General features: G+C 26.6%; 1 protein-coding gene across 1 annotated transcript in view; it reads right to left on the bottom strand.

Moving 5' to 3' along the window:
* Window positions 1-207: 207 nt before the first annotated feature.
* The window catches only part of LOC100202294 (MMS19 nucleotide excision repair protein homolog), a 27,395-nt gene continuing 2,105 nt past the window's right edge, over window positions 208-25,497 (bottom strand). Inside the window, exons 3-5 of the mRNA XM_065799664.1 lie at window positions 17,286-19,044; window positions 903-1,315; window positions 208-589 (exon numbers count right to left, since the gene is read on the bottom strand). Of these exons, the coding sequence (XP_065655736.1) occupies window positions 245-589; window positions 903-1,315; window positions 17,286-19,044 (2,517 nt within the window). The 3' untranslated portion in view covers window positions 208-244. The remainder of the gene's footprint in view (window positions 590-902; window positions 1,316-17,285; window positions 19,045-25,497) is intronic.

The raw sequence follows: 25,497 nt of genomic DNA on the forward strand, positions 1-25,497 counted from the left end.
TGTTGTTTTTCGGTCCACCCACATCTCTTTACAACCCTTCAAAAAACAATAAGAATAACAGAATAATCTCATATTGCTTAAGGCCTTACGCTTAATAAGCTCTTTTTGTCCCATAAAAATAATTTACACAGGTACATACCTCTTTTATATCAGCATTTATTATTTATAAAGTTGTCAACGGGTTACGATTTTTAAAAATTGTACGACTTTGTTTTGATTTAAAAAATATATAAATATATTCATATTAATTTGACAATAAATGCCAAAGATTTATACAACGCGCAACTTCTTTTCTAACTAATCTTTTTTTGTCATCACGTCGAGGTTTCAATCCATTTATTATTTCGTCCTTCATAGAATAAATTAGCTGAGTTGGATACATTGATATTTTTCCAAGGCATTTTATAGCACATATACGGATTTCCATAGAGTTGTGACTGGAAAGTGAGATCAAACGCGGTGTCAGCGACGCAACATAATCAGACGCTATAGTTTTGTTATGATCCAGTACAATGTCAATAATAGAAAGTGTAGACGCAATGTTATAATTAGAAAGACTTGTCAAAGAATGGAGAAGTAAAGGCATTAACTAAATTACAAAACAATTTTTAACATTTTCAAATTAACTAGTTAGATAAACAGTAAAGAAATAAGATTATTATATTAACATAAAAAAAAAATTAAAAGCTATCCCAATAGTGTATATATATATATATATATATATATATATATATATATATATATATATATATATATATATATATATATATATATATATATATATATATATATATATATATATATATATATATATATATATATATATATATATATAGACATAAACATATAGACACACACACACGCACACACACATATATGTAAAATTAAACAAATTTACTTACAGACTCAAGGTTTTTTTGAAACATTTTTCGAGGAGAAACTTGTAAAGTTATAGATATCACTGTCATCAAGCATGGTTTTAAATCATCATCACCATTGTTATAATATGAAATCAAAGAAGGTAGGATAATTTGAGAAAAATGCTGTTTATACAATATTTTAATATTGGAATCAGATCTATGATCAAAGGCCTTGGGATAAACATTAAATATTATCTGAAAATTCTCAGAAACTAAGTAGGCTGTCGTTTTGTCTTGAAGTAGCTTCAAAAGCAAATTTAAACAAACAGACGTATAATGCATCCAGTTTAAAACCACAGCTTTACAAAGCCACAATAGAATTAAAACACTAGCTTTCGGATTAATAGACAAACAGCTATTGATAAAGTTAATAACGGTTTCAATGATTTTTTGGTCTAAAATAAAAAAATAGTTTTAAAAAACGGAATGTTAACATTTAGGCCAATATTATTAGAGGGGAAATTGTTCAGTTCTGCAACTAAAAAAACACAAGACAGAAAGTATATTTTTTTAAATTTTAAGGGTAGAGGGTAAGCACCTAAAAATACACAGGGGAGAAAGTATATTTTTTAAAATTTCAAATTGTCAAATAATTTTTATGGCTTATAGGCATGTGGAATTTTTTAAGTAAATAAAGTGCTTAACTAAAAAAAAAAAAAAAATATTTTTCTAACTTATTCAAAAAGTTATAGTACAAAGTTCTAATATTTTTGTCGAAAAAAAGCTCTTTAAAGGGTGCAGTACATTCGAAAAAAAGCTCTTTAAAGGGTGCAGTGCGTTCGAAAAAAAGCTCTTTAAAGGGTGCAGTGCGTTTGAAAAAAAGCTCTTTAAAGGGTGCAGTGCGTTCGAAAAATGACAGTTCTACCTAAAGTTTATCAAATTCATTTATTGTTTTTGAAACAAAAAAATTCCCAAAAATATTATGAGAATATGCAAGCTTAACATTATAATCACTTACAATTTTAAGGGCTTTAAAAGTAAATCTAAACAAACAAACAAATTTCTGATTATTCATGATATATTGGTGTCAAATTGAAATTCGACTTTTAAAAAATGGTGATATTTTTTTTTTGATAATTGAATTCTTTTTAAAAAGTCACATCCTTTTGTCATTAAATAGCGCACTAGTTTAGACTAATGCGCTATTTAATGACAAAATTACCCATTTATTAATGGGTAATTTTGTCATTAAATAGTGATTAATTATTATTAATCACCCTTTTATTAAAAAAGAAAAAGAAGTCCATTTTCAATTTGACACCAATATATTATGACCTTTTAAATATATGAAAAGAAAAAATTTTCAATTTTGTTAACAAAAAAAAAACTACCTAAAATTACTATGATTTTTTGAGTTTAACTTTGAAAAAGATTTTTTGTTGGTCATAATTGAAATTATTAGTCATTTCTGGATCTTACAAACTTCTTTGAAAGTAGTAAGCTTTTAAATGAAGTTACAGTTACATTTCAAGGTTACGTAGATTTTTAAAGATTTATGTGTAATTAATTCTGATATATATATATTTTACTGCTTTTCTATTTTACTATTTCTTTATTATCATTTTGACAGATGTGCTCTTTAAAAAGGAAATTTTTGTCTTGATCTGAAAGTTGTCTCTAAACTTAGAGCTTTTCTTTATACTTTTTATAAATTTGTATATATAATTTATATATTTCTATCTTTTATAATAATAATAATTTATGATGAAGATTCATTTGCCATAATTGTCTTGAATTTTCATCATAATATACAAGAGATTTTATAGATTGATGTAAAACCAATCTATAAAATGATTTTACATCAATCTATAAGTCAAGTGTTTCTGATGTTTCTATAGAGTCTAGTGTTTTTCAAAGCATTTATACTTAACTCATTATCTTCACAAAAAAAAACTATATATTGAATGCTAATAAAAGTATACACAATTTGAAATTTTTTTATACAGTTTACAAATCATGTTTATGTCCTATAAATATAAATGTGCTCCAAAAAACAATTTAAAAGTGTACCTTAAAATTAAAAAAAAATTTCCTACAAAAAAAAAACTTTATCTATAGTTTGCATTTTAAAAAGTCTTTTTTTTTTTTTTTAAAAAACTACAAATAAAAGTATCAAAAACTTCAAATTTAATAAAATTAATTTTACGGTATTTAGTTAAAGGAGTTTTTAATTTAATCGGTTAAACAATTTTCTAATGAATTTAAGATAAAACTGTCATTATTCAAATTAACAATTTGTCATTGTAAAAAAAAACTTTTGCATTAAAAAAAAATTCATTTAACAAATAGACTTTCCATTTCTAAATTTAAAAAGCATGAATCACTTTTTCATTATGCTAAAATCAATATTTTAACATCCCAAAAAAGCACCATTCAAAAAAAGTTTTTAGGTCAACCTTGTCATATAGTGGCATAGTGAAAATGATTTAATAATTTGAAAATATAATATTAGTAGATTTGAATTGAACTAAGATATAAAAATATAGACTTAAAATCAATAAATTTCAAAAGGAACTTAAATGGTAAAACAATATTACCACAATTTTACAAAAATAATAATAATAAAATTATAAAACAGCATTTATCTATATGTAAGACAATTTTTAAAAATAATTTAACTATTGAAAAAATTTAGCAAAATAATATTTCATAACACTCACTTATCCAGAATAATAAGTAAAAGCTAAACTCCATAGCTGGAAATATTGAAGAATAAGCTAAACCCTATAGCTACAAATATTGAAGAAAAAGCTTAACCCTATAGCTGCAAATAATGAAGAATAAGCTAAACTCTATAGCTGCAAATATTGAAGAATAAGCTAAACTCTATAGCTGCAAATATTAAAGAATAAGCTAAACCCTATAGCTGGAAATATTGAACAATAAGCTAAACTCTATAACTGGATATATTGAAGAATAAGCTAAACCCTATAGCCCAAATATTGAGGTATAGGCTAAAATCTATAGCTATTGAAGAATAAGCTATATAGCTTTGAGGTTTTTTTTAATTGAAGCATCTAAATCTAATAATAATATAAAGCCACCATTTATAAATCTATTTACAATAAAAAACTTACCTTATAAATTTCAATGTTGTAAAAAACTGCTGCTACTTCAAAGACTTTAAATACAAAAGTACTAACAGTGCTTAATATAAAGCCACATTGCTTTGGAACTCCCTAGATAATGATACTATGTCAAGTAAAAGCCTAAAGAGCTTCAACAAACTTATTAAATTATGTTATAACAAAAATCGTTTTTGTAAAACTTGTCATTTAAATTTTTTTTTACTCTCTTTAAATTTCTATTAAAACTTTCAATTTAGGCTTTAATTTTTGTTTATTAAAACTTTGATTATATTTTAACATTTAAAATACAAACATTGTAATTTAGATCTTGTTTAGGCTTTTTTTGCTTATAAGTCTTTTTAGTTGTATGTTTATTAACATAATTTGTGTGTGTTTTAATTAATTTATCAAAACTAAACTATTGTAAGAAATCAACAAAAAATGCTTTTAAACTAAATCAAAATTCCAACCTAATAAAACCTATTTTTTTAAACTGGGTTAATGTTTTGTTCATAAACAATTAACAAGTTAAAACTTACTAACAACTTCATTATAGTTGTATTCAAAGAAAAGAAAATGTTTTTTAATTTAAAAAAAAAATGTTTTAGTTTCCAATGAAGTGAAATTTTTATTTAGTTTAAACTGTACATTTTAGCTTCAGTTAAACAATGCTTTATAATTATTATTAAATATTATTATTATTTTATAATCATTTTTAAGCAAAATTGGGACAATATTTCCAATACTTTTGTATATCCATACTAAGCATCGACATTACCGTACCGGCGGTAAAAATATTTTGGTAAAATGCGTAATATGTACTTTTAACATATGCGGTAAAAATGCGTATTACACATTTTTACGCTTTCTTATAACAGAAGTCGGTAAAATTGATTAAAAACGGTAAAACTGCTTACTGTTTTGATGCAATTTTACCGTTTTTAAAAAATGTTAAAAAAATTTTTAGTAAACAGAAGTCGGTAAAATTGCATAAAAATGCGTAAATTGGTAAAAATGGGTAGAAACGTAAAATTGCGTAAAAATGTCTCAGGAATTACTTTACCAAGCTTGTCAGAGAAGAGGATAACATCTCTGGCTCTGGCAGAAAATCCGGATTTGCTAAGCGCAATAAGTGCAAAATAGTGATTAAGCTGTCTCAAGGTAGCACCAGTGGAGTTAAAGCTCACTTAAAGTAAGTGTTTTACTCTTACTATAATTTAGTATATTTTAAACCACTGATCTCAAAATATAACTGGATAGCGTATTCTATTGTTTTTTTGGAAAAAAAATTGAAGCCAAAATTGGCCCAAAATGGCGGCGATTAAAGCATTTAGCGGTAAACGATGTACATCTTATAAGACTTTAAAGTAATATGAAAGAAAATAATTAAACAGAGTTTTGAAAGAAAAACAAGACAATGAAATAAACTTTTAAAAAGTTTAAAGAAATGATATGATTTAAAAAAAAATTAGACAAATAATTTAAATTAAAAGTCGATAATGAAAATAAAGAGAAGAAACTTCAAGAAAAGAGGAATGCTCAAGCAGAACTGATAAGTCCAGTACCATAACAGAATATTTTGGTCCTATTAATAAAAACAAAAAGCACCCATATGGTGCATCATCAAGTCACCAAACAAAAATGGACGACTTTACTGAAACCATAAAGTGGCCTTCACAAAGTGCACAACAGTCGGAATTTGATACCATCCTAAACCTTGCACAAGTTCTCTCTAATCAAGCATTTCACGTTATTGAAACAGCTGGCTTCAAAATGCTGCTGAATTATCTTTGTTCACAAGCCAACCTAAAAAGTCCAAACACCTTATCCATATACAAGCTGCCAATGATTTATCGCAATCTAAGACGTGATGTAAAAATGCAAATGGAGAGAAACATCCTACATTGCAAAATGGCAGCTTTCACTACAGATAAATAGATTGCAAAAAATGGTGATCCCTTTGTCTCCCTTACATTGCATTATGTTACCAAAAACTTTGAACTCATCTTTGGATTGCTAAAACTTTATTGGGAGACATACAGGGGTTTTGCTTGCAAAAGGAATAGACCACATGATTTCTCAATTTTCTGGTCTTCAGAGGGAAGACCTTTACAAAGTGGGTGTTACTGATGCTGCAGCCAACATGAAGAAAGCAATCACGAAAAGCAAAGAGATCAGTGATCATCTAACCTGTGCTGATCATTTGCTTAACTCTTGCTTAACAAAGGCTAAAGAAAAATCAGAAGGAATGATATAATTAGGAAATGTAAAGGACTTGCTCAAAGGACCCACCAAAGTTCATTGGACTGGCAGGACATCAAGAAAGCGTGGGTGCAAGCAAATATAGAACCAGTCAAGATCATTCAGCCAACAGTAACAAGATGGATTTCTAACTTTATGATGCTCAAGTCAATCCTCAGATTGAAGGCTGGTTTACTGGTTGCTTTTGAAACTTTAAATAAACCAGATCTTCAAAGTTTGATTCCGGATGAGTTAGAGTTAAATAGTATTTACAACATTTTATCATTTCTGGCAGAATGTAAACGATGCTCTGATTCCTGGTCTTCTGAAAAACAAGTAAACATGCATAAAATTCAAAAAGACATACTAAATCTCCACTTGCTTTGCAAAAGAAGCGTAAATGATGTTAAAGAGTGTGACCATCAAGTTGCAAAGTGTCTACACAACTTCATGGAAGAATTTTGAGAAAAGTTTACATAATAATGGTGTTGGAGTCAAATACTATAATGTGGGTTCACTTCTGCACCCATATTATAGAGGTTATACACTCAAAAATATTGCAAACAGTAAGGAAGGGAGGGAAGCCGCCATCAAGGAATTGGTTGACAATCACCCAACCACAATCCAGTTCTACGAGTCATTGGGTAATGATCATACTTCACTAGAAACATCAGATCTTGACGAAACTATGGATCCAGTGGACCTTGAGTTTTTGAAAGACAGGAGGCAGGTTTCAGTGCAATGCCCTGGGACTTCACAGTCAAGCCAATCAAAGCTCAAGCCACCTGAAAAGGATGTGGATGCTTTGGAATGGTGGAAGCAAAATAAAAATGAGTTATTGCTATCTGGTCTGGCTAGAAGTTACTTGGCTATACCTGTGACTTCTGTTTCATCAGAAAGAATGTTTTCAGTAGGAGGTAGGACGGTTACTGATTTTAGGCATAATTTAAAACCAGAAAACACTAGCATTTTAGTTTTTGAGTCAAATTTATGCAAGGGTTCCTTTTAACCTCAGCGATTGGAAAAAAAACTTGCGAAGAAGAGCCATATGAATTACCACATGTCACACCACCAACTAAGAAGACTCACCAACAGGGAAAATTACATAATCAAACCGAAACTAAAAAAAGAGGTGCACCTGAAAAGGCTTCTCCAACTCTATCAGATACTCAAACTGGCCCTGAACTTAAAGAGCAACAACAGCTACAGTTAGATACTCAAGAGAGTCAAAGGACTCTAGCTCAACAAGTAGGGTATGAAGGGACTCAAGGTGAACATCAAACTCAAAGTGTCTCTTTGTTTACTCCAATGACACTCCATCAAAAACAAAGTAGAAGTAGTGCTTAATACACGGGAAGGAACATTTATTAATTTCTGGAAACTTTTCCCACCGACCCCATACTCATTAAGACCCCATTTTTTTTTTATTTTTCATCAACAACAGCAAAAAAAAACCTCAAAATTAAAAAAATAATAATAAATTAAAATATATATCAGAAACTGATATAAATAAAAACTGGAGAACAGTTTAGTAGATTATAATGGAAATGTTGTCTCAATGGGTCTGGGCAACAACATCAGTTTATGCTGTCTAATAACATCTGTAAATATAATGATGTATAACTGCATCTGTCCAACAACATCTGTAAATACACTGAGTTATAAGTTATTTTGCACTTTTTTTTATTTTGTTATTTAGGTGCCCCAAGAAGATCTAACGGTGTTGTCACAGAGCACCAAGGAAGTGCATTTAAATAGGAAGTTCACGCCTCCTTCCTTTCTGTGACGTGAATATAAGTCCAGAGTTCGTTTCGAACCTGGATTTCCTGCTTCTAAAGCGAGCACTCTAACCACTGTGCACGGCCACAACTTAAACTTATCTACAGTTTGTGGTCGAAAAAACATTCCTGTCATACAAAAGTGTTCTCCTTTTAAGTAACGTTTGGAGTAGCTCAAGTTTCTATTCTTGGTCCTGTATCATTTTGATTTACATTAATGATCTTCCTGAAAATCTAACATCTAGAGAGCTCTATTTGCTGATGACACAACCATAAACTACTGTCTTGATAAAAAGTCATCACTTTTTGATTGCTTAGAACAAGAAGCAGATTTTGAATCTGAACACTCCTCTGTAACAGCCTAGGGCTTGCAGTGGCTTCTGAATTTTAACTAAAATGAATTTTAGCTAAAATTCAGAAGCCACTGACTAAAATGAATTTTAACTAAAATGAATTTTAGTTAAAAATCATAGTCATAAAGTAATTCTGAATTTAAACTTTTAGCATTTTTAAACAGCCTTGGGTTTGCAGTGGCTTCTGAATTTTAACTCCAGCTTAACTCAGTTAACTCACTTCAATAAACTGCAATACTGTTGATATTTCTTTTTTTTTCTTTTTTTCTTGAATTATTATTTACTATAGACCTCTCATGAAAACCACAATCCATTGCAAAGTTAGCATCTGCTCTCTTTATTGTGCTCACCTTTTTTTTTTACATCCAAGTATGACAAAAGTATTTCTGTATGGAGTACAGTTGCCATATTTGGACTAGTTTTTCTGAGGATGCCCTTTCTCTTCCTGATAAAATTCCTAGTATGTATTGTAAAGGTAGTTAAACATGTTCCTTCTGCCAAGCTTGAGCAGAAAGAGCTGGTACTATAAACAGTTTCACGGTCGCTGAAACTTCTCAAACAAACTTTTATCCTTAGTTTAAATCATCCAAAACTCATTCTCGCTTGACTTGTCAGTCAGCAAAATTGCATTGTATCTTTTTTTCCTTATACACTTAAAAGTTATTATTGATCTAGTTTCTTTCCTCTCATATCAATGCTTTGGAACTCTTCCCCATAATCATGTTTTCAAGACTCATTTAATTGACAGTTTTTTTGACATTTGACATTTAATTGGCAGTCTTCAATCTTTTCCTTTCTCTTTAACAAAAACCTTTGTTCTCTTGTAACTTTCAACTTAAATACTGATTGCTTGGAGCTTAATGGGGAGTAAATTAATTTGATTTAAAAAAAGAGTTAGAGAGTAGAGTCTTGTTTGACACATCTGTTACTCAACTAATTAACACAAAAAGAGGCAAAAAGAGAAGATATTGCCTTTTATAAAAACCAGGAAACAGAAAGGAATATGATCATGACTGTACAGCAAGATGAAGAGTTTAAACTTAAGACTTAGCAAAGGCAGGAAAGATTTGAAAGAGCTAAACAGTTGAACAAGAAAAATACCAAGGCAGCTAAAATAGCCTCTCAAAACAAGATGAAGACTGCAGAAAAACTTTGAAACAAAAACTACAAAAAAAATAGATAGAGCTTGGGATGGACAAGTTAAAGTTATTGGGATATCAAGTTTAAAGATAATGTGGATGTAGTTTTATTTTATGTAAAAAAAAAAAAAATACTGATTCTAGAGATAAAGTAAAAAGAAAATTTAGAGTTATCACCTGATGAATTTGTTAAAGCTATTTCTGCTTTAGGTGTTCTAACAGGTGCTTACTAAAAATCTGGACTTACTTTCAAGGGCAGGGCAATTACTTCCGTAGTTTTTAAGGTAGAGATTAATTAAAAATATCATTAAACAGAGTTTTTAGTTATTTATTTTAATTAAGTTTGTTTTCAACCAGTCTGTTTCTTTGGATTCAGCCAACTCTAACACAAGTTGACCCAAAAAGTAAAAATACAAGGTTAAGGTCAACTTTTTCAAACAAAGCTTTATTCTGGTTTGTAGGTGCTTCATGTCTTTTCCTTGCCAGTTACCCTCATACACTTTGCTTTTCAAAATAGCTTAAAAGTCTTTGATTGGGTGACACTCTGGTACAGCTGGCAGATTGTGAACTTTTTTGACAAAATTGATGTTAGGAGTCTAACAGCAGGTCCACGGTTTTAGTATAATGCGATTATGCCAAAACCGTGTTACCGCATAACGCAATAACACGGTTTTGGCAACACTCATCATACTAATTACCATCGGCATGATGAGCATTGATGAACAGCACTAAACTTCCCTTAATACAATTCATTTCATAGATGGCGTTATTGACTGCAAGGCCGCTGGGAGAGAAAAATGGCTTGAAAATACCTTTATCAGAAGCGGCCAGCTAGACGAGCAGCTTGGTTTCAAACTTGCACTTTTTGCGATATTTAATGCTTGGTGGAGTCTTGTCTCTGTCACTAGAGTAGTAGGTACTGTTTCCACTAACTGTTGAGTGCGACAGGGCAAGTAAAACTCATTGCCAAAGATGACAGATTTTCCTTGAAAACTGACAATCAATGCCGGTCTTGATTCGCTCATTCTGGCTCTCTCAGGTATACCCTGTTTCGTATAAGTTTTGATTTCAGTGTACTTGGCAAGAGTTTTAATGATATGTAAATGATTGCATCCAAATTTTTGACCGGCTTGCCTTATTGAAACTTGGTCACTGTGATCAAACATGGTTCTCAGACGTTTGGGGGTCTGTGATTTTGACCACACAACCACTTCCTTGCTCTCTATTTTACCCAGAATTATTCTCAGCATGTTTAATTATATCATAGATTGTGCTTCTTGGAATTTGTTCAGCATTGAAGTGATCTACTGTGAACTTTTTACCTTGCAATTTATTGTTCAAATAGAGCTTGTAAATCCATTTTCTTCTCTCTTCTTTTTTGCTTGGACATCATTAATCTTAATCTTAATATAATTGCTAGAGTCAACGTTCGAAGTCATTTCACTTTCGGTTTTAAAGTAGTTTTAATTAGTTACTAGGATTTTCTGAATTTGAAAGAGCGCGTTCTCAAAATGCATGCGGTCATTGGAGAAAGATCTATCAAGCGAGTTAAAACTTTTTACCTTTTGGAATTTAATTATTATTTGTTAGTTTAGAAATATTATAATCATATTAGGATAAATAATCATCATTAAAATCATAATGTGCTATTGTTGTGTGTTTTTGTGGTAATGTTTTTTGTTTTTTTTGTAACGCTTTGTGTTGATAGACATTTGGATTACCTTCACGTTGATGTCTATTGTTAAAAATGATATATAGGTAGTTTCATTATTGGAACTCACTGCTTTTAATCATTCACTAAAAGATACACACCAAGACAAATTATTTTGCCATATATACAATTTGTTTTTATCTCAGTTTAATTTTTTGTCTTTAGCACTGTTCATAACATGGTTTTGCTATAAATATTTTGGAACCATGATGTACCAGCATCAATTATTTTCTTTGTATTTACATATTCCTTACATTTTTTATTTCAGATTTATCATATGATGTATTTATGTGATATAGATGAACAAAATATTGTAAATTTTTGTGAATTTTTTATAAAGATTTACTAATAACTATCCCAGTCGACGCTCAATGTTCAATGTTGCGTACGCCATTTTTATGTAGTTTCTAGGCCTTTCTAAACACTTTTCTTAGCAAGGTCTGCAAGCAAATTTGAGCTGATAAATTTTTCTTATCTTTTAAGGAGAATTAATAATATGTATATACCTAAACAAGTTTAGGTATATTTGAAATATATTTATTTTTTAAGCTTTTTCACGCATCACTCATAGAACAATTATGAACAATTAAAAAAGAAATATTGAAACAATTTTTTGCTAAAAGCAAAATTAATGGAAAAATAAGGGAAAATATATTCTTGATTTTTCCCAGATATTTTACCCAAACAATTTTCGGGATTTTAAAATTATGACCTGGTTGATCTATATATTTTATATTCCTCTGTATCTATATGAATATTTTCTCTTCAAAAAAAATAAGTTTTGCTGAAAGAGGTTGGGAAAAAATGAATGCTTCTCCGTGTTTTATTTTTTAAAGTGTTATGCTTCTTTTTAAAGGTATGTATATATGTATATATGTGTATATATATATATATATATATATATATATATATATATATATATATATATATATATATATATATATATATATATATAATTATCAAAATTGATCTTTAATTCTTTCATCTTTTTTATTAAAGTAAGATACATTGACTGACATTTTATTTTTTTTATACAAGATTGTGCATAGTAGTCTAGATTTTATTTCAAATCAAAATTAATTGATGTTAATCAATATTATTTTATCTTTTTGATAAACATCTCAGTTTATTTCATACTCAGTTTGTATTTTTTTTTTTTTTGTGGTACTAATTTGTAACTTATATATACAGTTATCTATATAAACTTATACAAAGATATGGATTTCAATAAATCCTAAGTTAAAATATAATTTAAAAGTTAAAAAATAAAGGTTTTTTTACTTTTGTTTACTCAGTTGTAACAGTTGTTTATTAATAACAACAGTAGTAATATTAATCATATTAATTGTCATTGAAAAGAAAGACATGCTGCTCAACAAGCAAAAAATATACTTGCCAGAATTCAGTGTCAAGAAGTGTTAAAGTCTGTTAAATTGATTTTTCTTAAGACCCAAGTAACATCAAATTAACTTAAGAACAAAACTAAGTATGAACTTTACTATTTATAATAACAATTAATAAGTCTTAAACTTGAGTGATTTTAATCTTTTTTATAAATTCAAAAATATAATTATGCCCTTTTTAAAGTTGCATTTGTCATCACTTGATTAACTTATCTGAAAATAAAAAAAAGCTTACTTACTGTTGAAACATGGTTTAATTTGATAAATTTATATGATGTAAAGTTTACTCTATTAATCATTAGTCAACAGTTAAGGAGAAGCTGGGACTTTACATAATTAGGTAAAAATAATTTTGTTCGTGGTAAAATAATAAAACCAGTTTTTAGTTATTTTTGTTTTAGCTATTTTGTGCTACGTTTTTGTCGCTAACAGTAACAGTAACTTTTCTTATGCTCATAAATATTTATTGCGTGTCTTTTTTACTTCTTTTAACATGCTGCCTTGGAAACACTATTTTAGGTATTGGCAGGCTTTTCTTGATTTTCCTCTTCTGGTACCTGCTGTGTTGTAACAGATTTTAAAAAGAACTCAGCTGATGTTAAGTTTTTTTTGGTCTTTATGTCATTAACTATAAGCAATGAACGCCAGTTAAAGTAAGTCTGGATTTTTAGTAACCAACAGTTGTATAGAGTTTTAATAGACCCCAGGGTCCTATGATTTTAAAAAGTGAGTCAAAACTAAGTCAAAGAAAAGTGAAATTTATTTGCGCTTATAAAAGGCTTGGTCAAAGATTGCTGACAAGATTGACACATCAATAGATAACTTGGTTACAGTTTGCTAGACTCCTTTTGAAGTCTTCTACCTATAATATAGCCTTAGCATCATTAATATTTAGATCTTCTTTTGCTGCACCAAGGTGTTTAGGTTGAGTTAACTGTATATAGAGACTTTTCTCTTTCGGACAACTTATACTTTGTCAAGACTTTTAGAGTTTAAGGGTCGAGATTTTAGCAACTTTTAGGAAACTTTTACTGCAAAAAAAAATATATTTTTATAATTGAAATGTTTATAGTTTCTGCTCATTTTTAAAGGTTTCAAGTTTTAATTATCTCTACTTCAACTTTTTATCAATGACTCCAGTAGATCAAAATAAGATAAAAACAATGACACAAAAATGCAAAACACATACACACATTCCCTGCGCTATTTCAACATTAAATTAAATATATAAATATATATTTGTTTATTACGTTAATAAGACATTAAAATGAAATAAGGAGCTGTCAGGGTATTCATTACATACATCATACATACATACATACATACATACATACATACATACATACATACATACATACATACATACATACATACATATATACATACATACAGACAGACATACATACAGACATATATTCATAAAGGAGACTAAATAGGGAGAACATGCAAGGAGTACCACTACATTGACTAAAGTTTTGAGCTGAGACAACAACGAAAAAAATCATATGGAATAAAGTAAACAAAAAAAGTTAGCAATTGATGATCTATATATGCTATAGTAGTATATATATATATATATACATATATATATATATATATATATATATATATATATATATATATATATATATATATATATATATACATATATATATATTTATATATACAGGGCTCAAAATAACAAACTTTTTTCTAACCGACAATTTGTCTGGTAAAGACTTAAGTTTGTCGGACATGTCCGATAAAAATTAAAAATGTGCGATCGAATGCCATTCCTGAACACACTTAAAATATTTTGTTTTTACAGCTTGACCATGCATTTGTTTTGACAACTCTAGGTATTTCAAAATGCGCTGAGAATAAAAAGAAAATTTGTAAGATAAATTATATATCAAAAAGAAAATCTTAAAGAAATAGAAAAATCTAAGCTCAAAAAACCAAAATTTGAAAATGAAAATATATTTATATTACGTTTTTTAAAAACTACTATATTATGCTAAATGCTTTGTAAATTATTAAATACATAAATTATTATATAAATATATTAAATACATAAATTATGTAATTATTAAATACATAATTAAATATGTAATAAAAATAATAAGAATACATAATTAAATATGTAATAAAAATAATAAAATTATTAAATTATTATTTAATTATAATTAAATACATAGATTATTAAGTTTACTTATGACTTTATTAAATAAAGTAACAAATTAAATATTTTATTAACACTTTTAATAGCGAAAATTTTTAGCGCGAAAACAAATGTTACATAACAACTCAAATTTTATAGTGTAATAAAAAGTACTGGTTTCTATAAGCATTAAAAAAAACTATAAGGTTAAAATTTTTAGAAAATAAATTTAAAAGGGGTTTTAAAAGCTAAAATATTTGTTTGAAATTTATAAAAACCATCGGAAAAAAAATAATAAAAAATACTAAACTATAAATTTAAATTATTTAACTAATTGCAACGTTTTACTATGATAAATGAATTCAATAGATTACAGATAATATGAATATATTATAATAATATGAATGATAAAAAAAGGGCTACTTAATTCAAAAAAAATGTAATGCTTTGGCGTCTTTTAAAAAATGAATTAACTCAAAAAATGACGTATTTTATTAACGAAGCCATGTGTTCAACTTCAATTTTGTTTTGGATAAAAAAAAAAGTTAAAAAATAAAATTTATTTACAATACTGAATTTATTAATAATTTTGGAACAACTAAAATGATTAGAAAATAAATGCACATAAAATATGTTGGACAAAATGACCGATAGATGTCATTTTTTACCGGACAAGTGCCAGACAATGTACGGCGCTTATTTCGAGCCCTGAATATATATATATATATATATATATATATATATATATATATATATATATATATATATCACATTTACCACTTCCTGTAATTTAATTATTGGTATAAATTGAAGTTTTATTAACTTGATCATTATGATGAATAATCAAGTTAATAAAAAATGGTGTTTAATGAAAAATTTTTGTTAAGTGATTTTCTACTAATTTATTATTGCACTGTTGAGCACTCTATTTTGTAGAATACATTTTAAAATTGTTTATATATATATATATATATATATATATATATATATATATATATATATATATATATATATATATATATATATATATATATATATATATATATATATATATATATAACCCCAACCGGTTGTCAGAAAATTTTTCCGTATTTTGTTGACAAAAAGTAAAAATTAAAATGCAAGACCGGAATTTTTTCTTTTATTACTTGATAGACTGCCTGCCCCAACCGAACCCTTAGTCGATGTAGCAGCACTCCCTTGCAAGACAGGCTATAAGATAATCGATGTAGCAACACTTCGTTGCGAGTCAGGCTATTTGTCAGTCATGTAGCAGCACTTTGTTGCGAGTCAGGCGATAAGATAGTCGATGTAGCAACACTCCGTGCATGATTTACAGTAAAAAAAATAAAAAAAAACACATTTTATCAAAAAAAATAAAAATTAAAACATTTTATAAAAAAAATAAAATAAAAAGATTGTTCATATTATTAAAAACATTCAGAATGTTTCCAGAAATATTCTGGTCATTTAAATTTGCGTTTTTGCGGATTTTTAAAAAAATGATTAATTTGTAATTAAATTAATGGTTTTAACTTTATGACAACATGCAAATGTTGGACAAAAGTCAAAAGTAATTAAAAGTGACGTATTTGATGGCATAAGAATTATTTTTTCTTTCCGTACTCTCAAATGTAACAATCTATATATATATATATATATATATATATTATATATATATATATATATATATATATATATATATATATATATATATATATATATATATATATATATATATATATATATATATATATATATATATATATCAGGGATGTGAAGTCCCAAAAAGGACTCCGGATTTAAAAGTCACAAAAAGATTACTTTATCCTAGTTTTTGGTATCCAGGAGCTCTAAAAATATAGATAAGTTTCATTAAATCTCATGAACTTTTTTCTTATAGCAGATCATAAGTCAATAATCATGTTTAGAGCTTCTGGACACTACAGACTTGAAAAAGTAGAGATATATAGCGGGAGTATATATATATATATATATATATATATATATATATATATATATATATATATATATATATATATATATATATATATATATATATATATATATCAGGGATGTGAAGTCCCAAAAAGGACTCCGGATTTAAAAGTCACAAAAAGATTACTTTATCCTAGTTTTTGGTATCCAGGAGCTCTAAAAATATAGATAAGTTTCATTAAATCTCATGAACTTTTTTCTTATAGCAGATCATAAGTCAATAATCATGTTTAGAGCTTCTGGACACTACAGACTTAAAAAAGTAGAGATATATAGCGGGAGTATATATATATATATATATATATATATATATATATATATATATATATATATATATATATATATATATATATATATATATATATATATATATATATATATATATATATATATATATATATATATATATGTGTGTGTGTGTGTGTGTGTGTGTATAAATATATATATATATTTATATATGTAAGTAAAGTTAGTGTATTCTACAAATAGAGTGCTCAATACATACTGTAAATATATATGTATAAATGACTTTACCTGAAACTTTATTAATAATTGAAGCAAATGCAATTCCAGCACATTCACATGCAAACTGATCATTAACAAAACTTGAAATAAACAAACAAAACTCATTGATGAGGGCTGGTATGCAGTCTGCATTCTTCAATAACATTGATGCAACTTGACTTAGTACAGCTCTGCTAAGGACAACAATATTTTTAAGTTTCTCCAATTTATTTACAGATAGATGAAACAAGTCAATATTTTTTTCGCTAACTAATAAATTACAGGAAAGATTAAAAAGTTCTCCAGCTTCAATTGCATTTAATTTGAGATAACAACTTGACAAACAAAGAACCATTTTACTCATAAGGATGTCTGAACATTTATTTGCAAAAAAAATTTCTATTAATGGTAATAAAACAACACTTTTACTAACTTCATTTGGATAATTATCTAAAATATTAGATACAACATCTAAAATAATACCAAAGATTGCTTCATCATTAATAAACTCAGGCAATATGTTGACCATAAATGTAACAATTGATTCTCTATAGTTTTGATTTAAGGCACAATGACTTAACAACTTTATACATTGATCTTTAATCAAAGTGTTATTATTTACAGAAATATTTTGTTTTAGCTTTGCAACACACAGTGGATCAAAAAGTTCTGAACACTTATCAGATAGTATGGTGATCATAGATTGATAACACATAAACATTTCAGAATCTAGTAATTTTGACAATGGCAATTTTATAGTGCGAAGGAAAAACATGCTGGAGTCAATGCTTTGAAATTTATCTAAGTGACATAGTATTTTTGAAAGACATTTTAAACTAACTATTGGAAGAGATTTGTTTTCTGACTCTAATAAATTGTACAATAAGGGTACAAGCCAATCTGTAAATTCAACCAGACAAGCTGGTACATTTTTATCTCCTATTTCAATACTGTAAACTTTTAAAACTAAATTGAGTAAGTTATACCTTTGTTTTGGGGAAGTATATTTCTCAAAACATGCATTTAACGATGGCACCAAACTGCTAACCATTTGTTCATAAGTTGCAGGGCAAGAGTTACAAATACAAAGTACCAAGTTTCCACAATGATCTGCAATAGATAATTCTGGATCTTTAAGAGTTAACAAACAGTCTTTTATTAACAGCTCAACTAACTGCAACAAATACTCAAAACTTGCTGATCTTGAAAGACACAAAACAAACTCATGAACAAAATTTAAGTAAAGAGGTGACACGTCTTTATCATCTGATAACAAATAATCTTTTCTAATACATAACCATAATTCAGTCAAAAACGGTTCTACAGACACAGAGTCATATAATTTTAAACATTCTGAAAAAGTTATTAGTACATCCTTTTTAGCATCTAATAAACTTGAAGAAAGCTTCTCCACAAAAAGTGGAATAGCGTACGGAGCAAATTCCTTTGTAGATACAAAGCAAGATCGCAATCCTATAACTAAGTCATCTTTTTTAACTGAGATATTATCGTTGTCTGGTGGTGTGAAGTCAACTGGAAAATAACAAGATAGTACATCAAAAAATTCTTCACAAAACAAATGAAAATCAAAATTCTCAATGATAATTTTTGAATTAGCAAAACATATTAAAAGGTTTCTTGGATCACTCTCGCTATCCATTGCCTGAATAAATCCTAACAAAAACTCTGAAGAAATTGATTGGAGGACACTGAGTTTAGTAGTCAACAGATTTGAAAAAATGTTATAAACATTTTTTCGATCTGACTGAACCAGAGATTGGACATGAACCTAATAAATAAAGAAACAGCTAAATAATATAACCTAATTATATTATAAAATATATATTTAACATTTGATTATTTACAAGATTTTATAACAAATTAATCCAACTAAGTTATATAAAAAAATTATCTATATGCAATGAATAATAACAAAAATGAATAATGTTGAAAAAATAGTAATCAAAATTCAACCTAAATTCGTTATTAATTTTTAATAATTTTTTTTTGGAGAAATGTAACCAATTATACTTTATCTTTATATGCAAAAATAAATAATAAATAATATATTTACTTTTTAATTTAGTGTAGTATAACCTATTTAATTTTTTTAATTCATTAAATTTAGATTAAAACATAAAATATTAAAGCACAAAATTTTGTTCACTAAAACCCATAAGTTATATTATTTTAATATTTCATTAACTTTATATATAAAAAAAATAGTTAAAATCAAAAGCCATATTAAATTTGTTGATTTCATTAAATACTTCAAGCAACTTCTACTATTTACCAATACTTGTAATGCATAATTATTTAGAAAACTTTTTTTTAATTTTTAAAATATCATACACTTATTTTATTCATATAGATTACAGTAATGTATGTTAAAAAAATTAGCTTTCTATTTTAATATTTTTATCCTCCTTAGGCCAAAAATCTAAAAATAAACTGCTGGTCTGGTCACCCGTAACTAATATTTATGAAAAATATCTTTTTACCTCATGTTACATAAATCAATACAAAAGACATAACTTTATGTTTGCAATGTTTAAAAACTAATTGATTTCAACAACTTTGTTTTATTTTGAATTTTTAACTTGTTCAGAAAAATCAATTATGTAAAAAATTTAAAAAATGTTATCCTTTAAAAACATATTGAAGACATTCTTTGAACTGAGTTATTTTTAACTTAGACCTATGATTTGCAAAAACTTTATGTTACAAAGATAAAAAAGCAAACTTGGCTTGTTTTTCATCTTTGAGAATCTTATAAAAACTAAAAAGTTTCATGTCGCTTCCTATCATATAATTAATTACAGATAGATCTGACATAGGTATGTAACTAAAACAAAATGTACATTGTACACGTTTATTATTTTTATTTTCAGCAAAATACTATACATAGTGCACATAAAATAATTTGTCAGGCCTTGAAAAGAAAAGCATGTAAATAAAGTCAGACACTCTAAATGTTTTCCTCAGAAATGACTACAGATATGTTATAAAAGTGAGCAGATTAGCTTGGAGTAGAAGTAAAAGGTTTTATACTTTATGTTCTAATAGCTTTACCATACATCTGATTTATGGTGATAGCCATCTATTATTTTACCTTTTAATTTACAACATCCAAAGATGTCTACTTATCTACTCTATTTAGATTAAAATTTGAATTTGCACAAAAATAGTTTAGTTTACTGCTATATACTTTGAATTGAGCCTACCTAATTTGTCATTTTTTAATCAATTTACTGATTTATCATCAACTTTCATTTCAATTTAATATTTTAATTCAATATATTAGTTATTCATAAAATACATAAGTTACATAATTACACATGTGACATAAATTAACAGAACTAACATAAATAATTTATAAATTATAACATAAATTAACAGAACTATTGTGTATAATGTAAGTATAATATAATAAACTTTGAAATTCAATTTTAAAAATAAGTTTTTTTTACTATATTTTTTTGCTATAAATATATATGGCAAGATTGAATTAACTGAAAAATGTATTTATATTAGGGGTTGGATTTAAACCCTTGAAAATTGATACTGAGTACTGTGCTTAAACTGTTTATTTTTTTTTAGTCAACACACTATAAATTAAATTAAGTGTGAGTATTTTTTAAACAATCATTAAAAGCCAATTTTTTATTTTATTTTAGGGGTTTCCAATAATATTATATAAACATTAATAAAAATAAGATTATTCCGAACGTAATATATATACCAGGGCTCGAATTAAGCATATGGCATATCACGAATTGCAATTGCTTTTCATACCTTTGCGATTAGTTTTTTTTTTTTTTTTAATTTTTACTTTTTTTTAATTTTTAATTCAGCTTTTTTCTTTAGCCATTCTTAAAAGAAATATTTTTGCCTAAGTTTTTTATTAGGGGTCATAAGGTTAAAATTATCTTTTGAATAAAAGTATTTGCTTTTTGCTTTTCTCTCTTGCCTGGAGATTTTATTCAATATAAAGCGCTTTTGAACTTAAATTACTTTAAATCTCTGCGTGGAAGCCAATAATAATTTAAAGTTATATTTACTTTAATTTACTGAATGGATAAAGTCCATCTCAGTATAATTACCTTTAATCAAAACTTACTAAATCTAATTTATATTAATCAAAAATTAGTAGAATTACCTGTGCTTTGCTCTCTTGCCCAGAGATTTTATTCAATATAAAGCGCTTTTGAACTTAAATTACTTTAAATCTCTGCGTGGAAGCCAATATTAATTTAAAGTTATATTTACTTTAATTTACTGAATGGATAAAGTCCATCTCAATAAAATTACCTTTAATCAAAACTTACTAAATCAAATTTACTTTAATCAAAAATTACTAAATCAAAACAACCAGTTATGTTACTACAGTAACTTACAGTCACTCAACTGTTAAATTTACTTAATATGCTCAAAAACTTGCAAAAATTAACTAAATAAATGTTTCTATTTGTATCTTATATGTTGTTAACACAAAATATAAGCTTCTAACTAAAAATTATTTTAACAAGAAATCTCAAATAGAGTATAAAAAATGCGATACCATTTTTTAATATTTTATTTAAAGCAATATCAAGATCAAACATTTTCTTTAAATACCCAAGTTGTTTTTAGGAATTTTATTTAAAAAGAAATCTATTTGAACATAAGAATTTGAGTCTTTTGAAATTTTCTTCAAATAATTTTGCGATTGAAATTTGAAATTGAAATAAAATTGAAAAAATTTAAAAGAACTTTAATGCTCAATAACTATAAATTTAATTCAGCGGCGTCTGTAATACCCAGTCCGTAATACCCAGCATAGCAAGAATTGTTGCTGAAAGTTAAATGTATTATTTAGCTACAGTAACAATATCAGATTTAGAACATGGTGCAAGCGAGGAAGAAAGTTTTATTTAAATCATAAACGTTTTGAATTGTTAAATATATTTTGTTTCTTCAAAATAGTTTTAAAAGTAGAAACATTCTATTACAAACATTAAACCAGCGATTGTGAAAGTTAAAATAAAAACTAAATTATAAAAAATTTAAGTTAAAATTAATAAATTATTTTACTTCTGCTCAAGGAAATTTATTTCTAAAAAAATAACATAAGCATATTCTTAAACTTAAAGGGATCCCAAACCTACGAGACATATTTAAAAGAATGTAAATCTCTGGGCAAACACTTTTTTATTATTCTCTTTAATATGAACAAAACATGTTTTGAAGGTTTGGGATCCTTTTAAGGAAATATAATTTGATTAATTAAACCAAATTTTTTTGTTTCACTTTTTATTGCAAAACAGTTTGAATAAAAAAATTGAATGAAAACATCAACTTAAAAACCATTTGAATGAAAAACTTATACTTAAATTTTTAATAGCAGGCTAGATTAAGGAACAATAAATTATAAAAAATGTGGTATCGAATGTTTTTTTGCTTTGATCTTGTTTGGTCTATAGATTATAGACTTGTATGGTCTATAGGCATGTTTTTCTGCAAACATGAAGTTTTTAGTTTTATGACGATAATGTTTTAATTTGTTAATTAGAACAACTTTATTTTTTTTACTTCTTTTTATTTTAAATGCGCTTTATGTTATTAAGGTTATAAACTGTATAAAACAGCAATAAGACAGCATCACGTAGATGTTTTGACACAAGCTCTTTATCTTGCTCGTTACTTGCTCATAACACTATAACTGCAACTTAAATTTAAATTATATTTTAAGCTGTAAATTATATTATAAAATTATAACTACAACTTAAACTTTAAATTATATTTTAAGCTGTAAATTATATTATAAAATTATAACTGCAACTTAAACTTTAAATTATATTTTAAGCTGTAAATTATATTATAAAATTATAACTGCAACTTAAACTTTAAATTATATTTTAAGCTGTAAGTTATAACAGTAACTAACCCTATTTTAAACTCCACCAAACAAGAAATATAATAATTTTATAAGATAATATTTTAAAATAATATTAATATTTTAATAATATAATAATAATTTAATATAATATTTAAATATGAGAGATAATATGTATAAAAATAACAATTACAAACTAATGTACAAGAGATACAGTTTTATACCAACTCAACCCCCCCCCCCCCCATCACCGCAAAGCAGTGCCATGGATGAAGGGGTAGGGAATTTTTTTTTGCAATTATATTTTTTTGCAGTAATTTGAGCCCTGTATATATACTTGTGTTTTAGCTTTAGCTAAATTTTTTTTTAATTTTTTCTTTCGTTAAGATTTTTTTTTTCTTTGCTAAAGTAAAGTTGTTTTTTTAAAGTAAAGTAAGTTTTAAGTAAAGTTTTAAAGTAAAGTAAGTTTTTTAAGTGCATTTTTAAATTTTGAAAAATGTTAAAAACAATGGTCAAATCATCAAGACAAAGTATTTTTTAGCGTTTACATATAATAGCATACAATCGCACGTTTTCCTGTGAAACAAGGTTAATCAAGTCTTCTCAGGTAATGCGTGTGGTTACACGCCTTATATGATCACACATATAATATTTTCTTATGACAACTTTGCCACAGCTACTTGCATATTTTAAGTTAGGGCATTTAAAAAATGCACTGAATCAACACATGTAAACTTTAACTAAAAATGAACGAACTATAAACTGGAAAGAGAATTAAAAACTAAAAAAATTTACAAAACTAAACTAAAAAAATAAAAATCTTAACAAATGATAAAATGAATAAAAACTAACCAGAAAAAATAAAAACTAACCAGAAAAAATAAAAACTAACCAGAAAAAATAAGTTAATTAATGTTTTTATTTTAATTCAAAAGTATTTCAATACAAAGAATTTTGAAAAAAATTGAAGTTTTAAAGTTATTTAATCCAAGCTTAATTACTTCAAAACTTAATTATTAAAAAATTTTAAACTTTGATATTTTCTAATGTCTACAAAGCAGATAAAACAAAAAAAAACTATCCGTTAGTAGGATTTGAACCCTCTACCAATGCCAATAAATATCAAACTTTTCATTTTGTTATTATTACATAAATTTTTTCATTTAAGTATTAAACTGTTTACACTTTTCATTTTTCATCATGGTGTTTACTTAAAATTAGTTCTTGTACTATTAATTGAAACACTTTTAAATTATGTTTGAACTATAAATTGAGACGTTTCTAAATTAAAAAGTATATTAGTTTATTAACTTTCTAAATTAAAAAGTATATTAGCCTTTATTTGGTTTGGTTTATCCTTTGTTTATTTTATCACTCATTGAGTTTGTTTCTCTTTTCAGTAATAAAAATAAACAAACCACAAGGTTTGTTTATTTTTAATTTTATCTTTAAATTAGTTTGGTTTTCTCAGCATATTTTTTAAAAACACACTTATTATCAAAATATGCAAAAAACTGCGGCTAAGTTGTCAAAAAAAATTGAAAGCATGGTCATATAAGGAATGCGACAGCACGCATCTCCTGAGAAGGCTTGATTAATCTAACATGCTAGATTTCAACTTAAGATGACCAAATCTTTTTTCATTTTTTGCTTGTATTTTCAACTTCCTGAAACTTCCCTTGTTTTGCTAGAGTCACATCACACATCCATTTGATAATCTTCTCTTTCGGCAAATACTACACCATATAAATATTAAAGTTTTTATAACAATAAAAGTATATTGTATGCCAGCATCTAAATAAATAGCATGTTATAAATAACATATATGTTATAAATAACATATATTTATATCCATATTATGTATGCAAAAAGGGCATCTTGGAAGCTTTTATTCCTTCTGAAATAAAAGTTTGGAAACTTTTATTACTTCTCTTTAATTTTAAGTCAAGTCTCATTCTACGCCACATTTTTCAATATTAATCATTTTTCTCATCTTTTTTAAAAGAAAATCTCTTTTAAGAACAAATGTCCTTTTATTATTGCAATAAGCTAATGTAAAAAAGTCCTGTCTGATATTAAGCTCTGTTATTCTCAGTTTACTTAATTTTTTATCTTATCTCAGATGTTAGGTTGTAGAGACTTTTGGTTAGTTTTCAACAGTTCCAATAACTAAAGTAAGTCTAACATTTAATCTCTAATTCATGGGTCTGATCTTTTTACTTCTTCCCAGAATAAAGCAGTTATTTGCAAAAAAATCTTACTCTAATTTGACTCTTGGTATATAAAGGCAATACTCTTCCTGACAGTTAAACAGATTAACCCATCATTAAACATCCAAACCACTCTGGCTTCCAATACTAAAACTAA

This window comes from Hydra vulgaris, chromosome 06, assembly GCF_038396675.1.
Source record: "Hydra vulgaris chromosome 06, alternate assembly HydraT2T_AEP".
In the NCBI taxonomy this organism is placed as follows: domain Eukaryota; kingdom Metazoa; phylum Cnidaria; class Hydrozoa; order Anthoathecata; family Hydridae; genus Hydra; species Hydra vulgaris.